A 10485-nucleotide genomic window follows, 5' to 3' on the forward strand; every position below is an offset into this window, starting at 1 on the left:
GATCACTGTTGTCTATCAGTAGTTTTAGCTGTACATCAGTTCCTGCTCTGTTAACAAAGTGGGTGACCTCATGTTTACTAATGTATTTGACGTATGATAAAATGTCAGTATATAGGAAACATGCCCTTTGCTTTTCCTTGAAGCCAAGATGGTTTTCAGATTTTTTTGGTTAAACCAATTTAAAAAACCAAGATATTCAATTTATAGTTGCAGGAAACCAGATGCTTACATCTTAGAAGCAACAACCATTGTGTACCTTTTGTGCTTTAAAAATCACCATCGTCTATTGTCAAAATACTTAATACTTGTTCCAGCTGCAGGGAAACTTTGCATATGCCCACTTTGCCTAGAAAGTAACCTGGAGCTGATTACCTCCATGTTTTTACAGCAGGTAGGCATCATATATATATGTAACCATATGTGAGGCGTTTGCGAGCATTTGCTTCTCTGCATCAATGCTGCGATTCAAAACAGACAGAAACACACCATGTTCCAGGTTTATTTAAAAAAAGCTGCTGTCTCTTTGCCAGTTTTGTTTGGTAAAACAAAACCTGAGTGGAGCACCACTAGGACATAACCATTTTTTCACACACACACTTCACATCAATGACAAAGATGGATGAACAGGTGTATAAACTGTAGCGTACAGATATGTCAAATAAAGCTCTTCATAGTTTCAGCTTATCAGTCTTCATAAAACACAAGACGTTTCCAACACAGCCAACTAAAATATATCATGTCCAGTCTGAAAAGAAACAGACGAAAACATCCTCGTAATGCTCTCTATACGTCGGCTTGTGCTGGATGTCATCACATTTTCCTTAGTGGGGTGGAATAACAGATGGCTTCAGACACACTTTTACTCAATATACAGTAATTCTGCCTGGAACCGAGCACATATTAACCTCTGGATTATTTGAAGCTATTAAAAATAAATAATGCAATCATTCTTCTTTTTTCATTATACACATACCAGTAGTATTACATCCATAACATCCCCCTCTCCTCCCCCCCAGGCCTCAATATGTGCAAACTGCAAGAGTTTTAAAAAGGTAGCACTTAATACAAGGACCACGAAAAACAAAACAAACAAAACAGTAAAGTGTTTTAAAGTGAGCACTTGATGCAAAGTACAGCAGATTTGAAACATGTTTGATTTTAGGATTGAATTGGCTGACTGGACCCTCTTCCGGACATTAGCGGAGTAACAAGGATCTCAGTGCTCAGTATAATTATAATTAAAGGGATTTAAAACCCCCAAAAATTGTTGTCCTTTAAATCAAAGTCATATTTTTGGTAATAAATGACTATTCTAAATCATATGTGGTGCTTTTTTAACACAAAGGTGACGTAAAATACTGAGCCATGTTGGGATTATTTTGCCATAAAATAATATCTACTGCATGTTTCTCTTCCACAAACATTTCTGCTCTCACGGAAACTAAATGTTTGCAATGGCATTGAACAAATAATTAGCTTCTTCACACAAGAAATAAGTGTGAGAACACTGGGTTAGCAACTCAACATTAGCCGTCATTTTTATAGACCACAAATTTGTTGTTTTTTCTTAAGACAGATAATTCAACATGTTTGGGTTTGACAAACCTTGGTCAAAGAGCATTGGAGCGATTTGATGAGAGCCACTTGATTAAATGGCTAAGACAGATTTTTGATTGTTTCTTTCATTAAAATGGACCACAAAAAATATCTCCACATTGCCGCCAGTGCATCTGCAGGGAGACACGGATTTCCTCTTGTCGTGTCCTGGTGGGTATGAAAGGCAGTCAGCTTCGTTAAAGACCAAGTCCAAGCCCAAACAGATGCACACCATACACCCACACAGAAAACAAACGCCAGAGGAATGCATGACTAGAACTTTGTTCCAAAAAGAATAATAATTAGAACAATGACTATGACGAACAGGATCAAAATGACCAGCATCTTTCTGTTTTTCTTCTGATACTGCTCCGCCTGCAAAGAACATGTTAAAATGTCAGATACTGTAATTACAGTTGCTTTAAGTTTCATTTAAGGATTACTTGTAAAAAACAATTTATGTACTCAAGATTCAAGATGTATATTAATTTATGTATTAAATCATATAAGTGTGTAGAAATGGTTTGTTATACACCCATAGGATATAACTAGTGTAATGTTTTCAGCTGAAAATGTCCCGCCCCCCCTAAAAAAACTGTACATCAGGATTAAAAAGATTGAACTCATAAAACCAAAAAAGTCAAAATGTCAGGTAAAACCCCAAAAGTGTGCAAGAGCGTTTTGTGTTTACCTTTTGTAGCTGTTTCAATCCGTCATCCGTTTTAACACAAGCCTGCTCCACGTTGAAGTCGATTCTGTCAAGCACGGTGCCCTATAAGAGAAACGGAGGAATTTTATTAATGGGGGATAACTTTTCATTTTAGTTGTAGATTATCTTTCTTTGAAGTGTAAGAACTTTGTAGAATAACACTAAAGAACACCACCTGTAGCTTTGGTTTGACTTGAAGGTCGGTTAATTTTCAAGTGTTTATCCCTTCAGTTACTGAATTAATTCAGATTCTCAGTTCGCCTCATGACGGTTTGTAATAAAAAAATAGTAAACATGAAATGGAAGTTTTATATGAAATTAAGTCGTTTGGGCCTTTTGTTAAAAACTACACATCTGAGAGGACAAAAAAAGCTTTGCTTTGATGAAAAGACCCGTTATTAGGGCCCGAGCACCTCCGGTGGGAGGCCCTATTGTATTTCGAAGGATTTGTATTTCCCTTTTGGGGCTTTTTCAGGGCCTAGACATGCTCAAATTGTTACCAAAGTTTGCAGGGAATTCAAAACCCCAAAACGTAATTGTATTCTGGAGTAATTTGAAATGGGCGTGGAAAAATGGCTCAACAGCGCCATCTAAGGAAAAGCCCCTCAGTTAGCTTTCACCGATCTTCACAAAAATCGTAGCCCAGGTGTATCATGACCAGACAAACAAAAAATGTCAGAGGTGCAATTGGAAAAAAGCAACAGGAAGCCTGCCATTTTGACTTTAGTGGCCATTTTCCACATTTTTACTTTGACGAACTTGTCGCAGGGCTTTCATCAGATCAACTTCAACTTCTGGGAATGTCATCTCAACAAGATGGAGATATAAACTACCTTGGTATATTTGATTTCATCACACGGTGTGACCGTGGCGTGGCATCAAAGTTTGATTACACGCCATCAAAACATGAGGTTCTGTATCTCGGACATACATGGTCTAATCGAGTCCAAACTAGACATGTAAGACAAGAGTCCCGGCCTGATGACATCTACACAGAAATCATGACTTAAAATCACAGCGCCACCTGCTGGCTTCAGGAAGTGACATGTTTTATACTTTGATGAACTGCTCCTGGCTGCTTTACAATATACAGCTCAAAAGAGCTCAGTCAAGTCATTGGACCATGGTCAGAATTGTGACATTTCCTCAAACCGTGTAAACATTGAGGTGCGGCGAAGGTTCATCCTTCACCAAAGGAGACGATGTTGTCATAACTCCAGTGTGCATTGTCCTATCACCGCCAAACTGCTGTCTCATGATCAGAGACCAAGCCTGAACAGCTCTATGTGTCAATATTTCCTCAGTGTCATAGCGCCACCTACTGATTCGCCATGAAACAGGAAGTACTTTGTAAATCTACTCTGCACTATCCAACCGGCTCCGAACTACTGACCTATGATCACAATCCTGACCTGAACAGCTCCATATATTAATATTAGTTCAGGGTCATAGCGCCACCTACTGATCAGTGTGATAATTAAGTTGTTGTAACATTGTCCAATTGACACAAAATTGCTCACGCTACATCAGAGCCCCTACTTGAACAGATATATTAGTCTGTAGGTAATAATAGTGATGGCACCACCTACTGGCAACAGGAAGTAAGCTTTGTTTTACAACTATCATTCGATTTACATAAAATGTTCACAGTGTGATGTGCAATTGATAGCGTGGACTGTAATGAGCAATTAGCAGGCAAGGATCGACATCGCGTGACGGACGCAGGAAGTGAAGCGTTTATCCTTGCCGCAGTGCGCAAAACGCATGCAACGCAGAGACGTGCGCTTGGTCATTGATCGCTCTCTCCACTAACCGCAACAGGCTTCGAAATGTGTGTGCTCGGGCCCGTCAGTGCTACAATGTAGCCCTAGTTTAATTCTGTGTCAGAATCTCATTGTTACCTGTTCAACTACCATTCCTGCCAAGTCCCGGAAAATCTCATTCAGATCAGAGATGGACTGCACTACTTGTCTGATCTCCCTCTCTCGCTCTTCAACCATGACCGTGTTCTCCTCCATCAGCATCAGCTGGTCGTCTGTGAATCCCTGAAACAGAAGAAAGAAAAGAATACAATTAGGTGATTTCATAGAAATTCAAAGAACATTCCTACTTTAACACCACCTTTCTGCCAGAGAAAAGTAAAAAATAAATACAAAGTTTGTTTTATTCCCCCAGACATTCACTGTGTCTTTTAGTAGGGTCATCATGTTTATACTAACAATAACAGTAGTACATATTTCTGTTTTTATTTGTCACAGGGAACAGCCACAAAAACAACTCACCTTGTCATACAGAGCTAAATCTTCATCCTCCTCCATTAAGGGTCCTGAGTCAAAAAAGTGCTTTGATCTCTCCTCACGATTCTTCATACCTGGTAGACAAAACAGCATAAAGATAGAAAAGATATGATGTGAGATATGAGCCTGACAGTCCTGCGAACATGTGGGTGGAGACATAAAGGAATGAGGATTTAAAACCAAGACCTGTCTTGGTTTTAAATCCTTCAGTGTTCTTTCAGTTCTTTTGAGTTGAGTTCTTACGTTTTAGGTAACTGGACTGTGTGTATCTAAAATTGGTGGACAGCTCCTGTAGACTCTGTGCCAGAGACGACACCACGTTTCTCAATAGTCTCTCCTCCTGCTCGGTGCAGTGGCCGCAGCGAGTCTGCAAACCTGTCACAGCTCGCTGGCATCTGTGAAACATCTGCAGGGAACACAACATAGCGAGCAAGTAGCAATAAACAATATTTCAAATTCTTTACTCAGGTGTCAACCATTGGAAAAATTGAGAGGACATGATGAATTCTATATCATTCTATACCAATTAAATGTATTAAAAATAGGCTTAAAAAGTATCTCCAATTGAGAAACATTTAAAAGGTGTTCAAATTCTAAATAAATGTGCAGTATCTGAAAAACTAAACTGTGAAATGAATGTACCTGTGTGATCTCCTGGGTAGTGATTTCTATGGCGTGCTCTTCTTCACTACTGTCATCCAGTGTGGGACGGTTCATATGCTTGTCATGAAGTAAGGCCAGTTCCTTCATCTTCTGTCGAACCCGTGTGATTTCGTATTGAATCTGAAAGGCAATGAGTTTGCAACCAAGTTAAGACTTTGTGTTCAAAAACTTCTCAAAATGTGACTGGTTTGATTGACTTTTACTTGCTACAAGTATTTAAATATATATACACACTCTATACTTTATATTATATAGTTCACAATACACAAAGATGCATCTACAAATATACAATTTCATATTTAATTTTTACCTCATCAATTCCCTCTATCCATTTAGGAGGCAGTTTCTTTGTGACTCCAATGGCAGCCTCAGGGTCCATACTAATTCCTGACACGAGGGCCATCCGATCATCAGCCAACTAAAAAGCACACAAAAATAGTCAAATTAAAACATTTAATATAATAACTCATCACAATAATGATGGCATACCATTGTACGAGTCTAAATTCGACCATGAAGGGAAACAGCAGTACCTCATCAAGCTCCTAATGTGTTTGGCAGGGAGCAGAGTGGTCCCATCCCATAAAGAGCAAGGAAAAAGAGAGAAATAAAAGAAAGTGAGCCCTGGAAAATCAGAAGGGAATCCCAGATACAGTGTGTTTGCATCCACTCTCACCAACAATTTCATTACTTTGAGATAAGAATCAGTATTTCTGTTTATGGCAGAGATACATAAAGTCTGGTTGTTTACATAAATTTTCATCCATTTTCACTTAATTTACAAAATTATCTTGAGGCTTTTTGGTAGAAACAAATTTAGAAATTGAGAGTGTATGCAAAGTTACATCATAAATTGTCTATAAACTAGTAACAAAATAACCCACTTTAGACAAATTATGTGAGAAACAGTCAGAATGAAGACAGAGCAGAAACAGTTGAGTTTAAGTAACAAAAAAGGACATATTAAACCAAATATATATATATAAGCGAAATGTAAAAGAACATTTTTAATTTGTGAAACTGGTCACTAAAACTTTATAGAGCTATGATAATTATTTTTCCCTTAAGTTTTAACTGGCAAAGAGCCTGTTGCCTTCTGATTAAACAGCAGCTTCATCAGTAAACTGAATGTACATCGTCTAATGGAAAACAGTTTTTATAGTTGATTTGTTGCCTTTTTAACCCTTTTAACTCCATTACAGTAAAATGAGAAGAAAGTGGCAAACTGATGGACAGCAAGTGACATAAAAAAACTGTCTCAAATATTTTCACTTTGATAACTATGACACCTTGACTCTAAAAATACAGAAGTATTTGCTGATTATTGTATAAATGATTTTGCTCTGTGACATTGGTGGACAGTTGTGTTCTTCAACACAAATGTATGACGCCTAAGACAAGGACAAGAACAAACATTGAATAATGAAGACAACCAGGATTATATTATACTGTGCACATCCTTTTCCATATTTACATTTAGACATTAGCTTGTTTCTATTTGAGCTACAAACAGTCTTTAAAGTTTCCAGTGAGGAGGGGATGGTGTTTGATCATTCCTTTTTCTTTAACACACTTTTAAGAATATACTTTTTAGGAGGCCAATGACGTCTCTTGAGCAACATGACGGAGTCACTCTCTCTCCCTCCCTGCCTCCCTCATTTATTTTTTCTGTCAATAGAAGAAAAGACTGGCAGGCATGAACCAACCATCACAAAATGTTCCAGGCTGTGGACAACCAGGCCACAGCATCGTTGCTGGTTTCTCTTACTCTGAGGCTACTGGCTGATGTTGATGGTCCTGAGGTAAACCCCAGCACACTCTATTAAGCTCTGCCATACACAGCATTAACAGACAGTGTGTGTCAAAGAGCCACAACCATTTAAAGGTCTCAGCTCTGTAGGTTTGGCTGTGCTGATTTGTTTGTTTCATTGAAGGCTCAGCAGCAGAGAAAACCAAGTTTATAAGAGATAAATATCAAGGTCTACGAGAAGACTTATTCACCCTGCTCAGTAGCTGAAATTAAGCAGCATATATTGGGAAGTGCAAATCTTGCACCCTCAGCTGATGGGATACACCACCATATTCATGCCTCTTAGAGTAAATGTTCACAGCTGAGTGTGAATGCTCACACAGACACTTAACAGTGCAGGTGAACTCTAATGCAAACACTGTTGGTGGAGAGCTGTAAAAGGGAGCCAGTCAGGAGCTGTGCTGGCTAACTTGTGTTTGATAGTTTTACAAAGTAGAGCAGCATTGAGTTTTACTTTTTACTGGGCAAGTGGGTAGGTGCTAACAGAAATAAATGTGAACACCATGTTGAGTAAGGTGACAGAGGCGCCATTAGAGAGATAAGTCTAAGAAGAAGATTATAAATATTTGTGGATTAAAAGCAGTTTCTAATTCAGCCTTTTTCCATATTCGTAGCCTTGAGGTTTGTCAAATATATCTAGAATTACAGAAGTTAGCTAGCTGCATTCTAGTGTAGGGTTGGGCAGGATGACAAAATATACCAGGTGATGAACTCTAAGCCAAAAGAGGTTTTGACACAATTCATAACGCAGTGTCTCTCTCTATACTATCTGTGGGCAGGGTAACCTGGCGTGTTTGAAAGGCCCCGTACAGACCTGGTACTAACATCCGCCCTGATGGATCCGACACCTGGCATTAAAATGCGTCCTGACTGTGTCTCCTGTAACCAGTTGTGATGTGTGTCTGTCTGTGTGTCGGCATCAGAGAGTCAGGAGGTAGTGAATGAATCTCGTGCAGCTGCAGTGTAGACTTCACCAATTTAAGAGAAGTATCAGTCATGATGTTGTGGTCAGTGTTGACATTTCGGCGATGGCCACAAACAAATCAGCGTATGGGCACAGATAAGAGTAAAAATAGGTTCAGTTCATAGTGTAAGTGTAGCAGCACACTGGAAACAAAGACTCCTTCAGCTAACATTTTTATCAGATAAACAATAACAAGAGCAAAAAGCAAAAGCCTTAATCTAATGAGTTTCTAGGTCTTTATCTACCAACTAAGATAATGAGGGATCTGGGAGGCTTTCCCATCACACCGTAAGAATCTAAGAAAGTTAAACCACTGTGCTGCAAGTCAGGAAGCAGGACTGGAAATGAAAATACTAGATTTATATACTTTATGTTTGCTGCATCAATGAAGCGAAAAGCTGTGTGAGAAATCTTATCTATAAACGTATAAACATTATATGAACATAAATATCATTATCACAAAAGGCAATTGCATACATTATGATACATTGTCTGTATTGTCCACTTCTATTTTAGTGGAACAATCTAACACAGGTCACAGCCACAATTTAATCTAGACCACAAAACACTTGATTCGTGGTAGTGAGGAGCATAATATAAATATAAAAACATGCTTTACTTTAGCAAAACCCCACCAAAACTACATTTACAATGTCTACTACTTCCTCTATCCTTATTACTCTTCTTTTTTCTCATAAATTATAGCGATGCCGACTAAAACTGAACTAGTCTGCCTCCCCTTGTTTACATGCGATAGAGACATTGATTGAATGTAAATATGGCTGCACGCCCTCCTCCTCCATCAGTCCTGAGGTGAAGTGACGCGGCACACGAACCTGTCTGACACTAACTAGCAGCTACAGGCACACACAGCTGCTCCTAGCTAACCGCTACCTGGGACTGGCTACATGCAAACACACACACAGTAGAATGTCAAAACGATGCAGACCACTCACCGCAGCATTGCTACGTGTACTCAGACGGGGGTCGTATGTACTCACTTGCTCAGCCAATATTTGCCGGTTTTGGATTGCATTGTTCCGCATTAACAAGAAGGCATCGGTCAGACGCCGAGTGGCCATGACTGCCTTGCCTGAAATCTAAGTAAACTCTGCACAAAGGGCGGACCAGGGGATGGTTTATTAAATGTATGTCCACAGCCGCCGAGAGCCGCTGCTAACGCACAGCTAGCTTTAGCCTTAGCTCTGCCTGCGATGAGTGATGGAGAAAACTCGCAAAAACAGCGTCTACAGCGGACGCCAGACGACCTCAAACACATTCATCCGCTAACCATCACTGGTACTTTAGTTCAAAGTATGCAACATGGCCGCGGGTTTCTTCCTAGAGGCTGAATTTGGCGTCAGATTGGTGAAAGCTACTCCGCTTCTCAAAGCTGCGGAAGAAGGAGGACATCAACACCTGCGTCAACAGCGGCTTCTTCTGCTACTTAACTGCGGCTGTCTTCTGTCGCTGAGGCGGATTACCGCCACCTAACGACAGAGGTCACACAGTGATCTGTAAAGTTGATGTTTACAAGTCCACTCTTGTACTTGAACTGCATATAATTCCATTTCATTTCTTTTTCAGAGCTTTAAATGGATGCAAGTATAACATGTATTCGTTTTCTATCATCAAACGTTTTTTGTTTGTATTAGGCCATGATATGTATGATATTCAAGTCCATTAAATAACTAACTTGATTTTTGGACATTACACATTTGAAATATAAAGTTATAAATGCTTTGGGAGGAGCAAATGGGGGTGAACACTGTAAGTTAACATATATGCCAGAATAAATGCAATTTATTTATGCAATTAATATTCCTCTGCCTTGAATATTTAAAAACTTTCTGCTCTTTACTTAAAGATTTATAGTAATAATAGTAATACAAATATGAATAACTATTATTATTATCAACTCTTCGCTTTCTATTGGCTGCTTCTGTAATTATGTCATCATAGACCAGTACCTACAGACACAGTATAAACTTTGGACCTGCCAACCGCTCCTCCACTCTTGCTCTTTGACCTCAGCCTCCGTTTCAAACCAAAGATGAGCCCACAGTTTAATTTGATGTCCAATGTTTAGCCTATCTTAGTTTTGCCAGTCATATGTCGTGGTTAGGTGAAGTCATTAAACTAAAAAATGTTGTCATTTAAATTGAAAAATATTTTTTGTTTATCTTTAATTGTTAGGCCCAGTCTGTTGAGCTGATGTGCAGAATCAATTCAATGGTCTGTTTCATTCATTCAGATCTGCTCATTCTCTCTGTTAAAGCTGGAGACCAGAGAGCTGCAGACCTCATTCTGATTTTCAGACTTTAAGCCTCAGTATTTAGAAAATGCGTTGACTCGTTGGAAGGGTACAATAGATGAGGGTGTGTGTCAGTTAGTGTGTGTGTGTGTACTTGTTTATGTTACCTTGTCAGGACCAGTAGACCTCATG

At 39.1% G+C, this 10485-nt stretch overlaps 1 protein-coding gene across 4 annotated transcripts; it reads right to left on the reverse strand.

Annotated features, from left to right (window-relative positions):
- Positions 1-1047: 1047 nt before the first annotated feature.
- Positions 1048-9484, reverse strand: stx16 (syntaxin 16). 4 transcript variants are annotated; one of them, XM_034584895.1, is made up of 9 exons: positions 9041-9484; positions 5799-5810; positions 5576-5683; positions 5245-5385; positions 4846-5008; positions 4588-4676; positions 4207-4350; positions 2288-2368; positions 1048-1971 (listed from the first exon to the last, which is right to left on the reverse strand). In XM_034584895.1, the coding sequence occupies exons 1-9, from the start codon at positions 9119-9121 to the stop codon at positions 1870-1872; spliced, it is 921 nt and encodes a 306-aa protein (XP_034440786.1). In that variant the 5' UTR covers positions 9122-9484; the 3' UTR covers positions 1048-1869. The 4 variants fall into 4 exon arrangements, with proteins under 4 accessions (XP_034440786.1, XP_034440784.1, XP_034440787.1 ...); XM_034584893.1 differs by having other exon boundaries at positions 8996-9484; XM_034584896.1 differs by lacking the exon at positions 5799-5810.
- Positions 9485-10485: the final 1001 nt, after the last annotated feature.

This window comes from Hippoglossus hippoglossus, chromosome 5 (genome assembly GCF_009819705.1).
Source record: "Hippoglossus hippoglossus isolate fHipHip1 chromosome 5, fHipHip1.pri, whole genome shotgun sequence".
NCBI classification, from domain to species: Eukaryota; Metazoa; Chordata; class Actinopteri; order Pleuronectiformes; family Pleuronectidae; genus Hippoglossus; species Hippoglossus hippoglossus.

What these genes read in the sequence shown, in the direction of transcription:
- stx16 (XM_034584893.1), bottom strand. Translation starts at nt 9,121, where the DNA reads ATGGCCACTCGGCGTCTGACCGATGCCTTCTTGTTAATGCGGAACAAT. An exon ending in ACAGTCCAGTTACCTAAAAC is followed by an intron (nt 4,677 to 4,845) that starts GTAAGAACTCAA and finishes TTTGTCTACCAG; the next exon opens with GTATGAAGAATCGTGAGGAG. An exon ending in GATTGAAACAGCTACAAAAG is followed by an intron (nt 1,972 to 2,287) that starts GTAAACACAAAA and finishes TGTTCTTTGCAG; the next exon opens with GCGGAGCAGTATCAGAAGAA.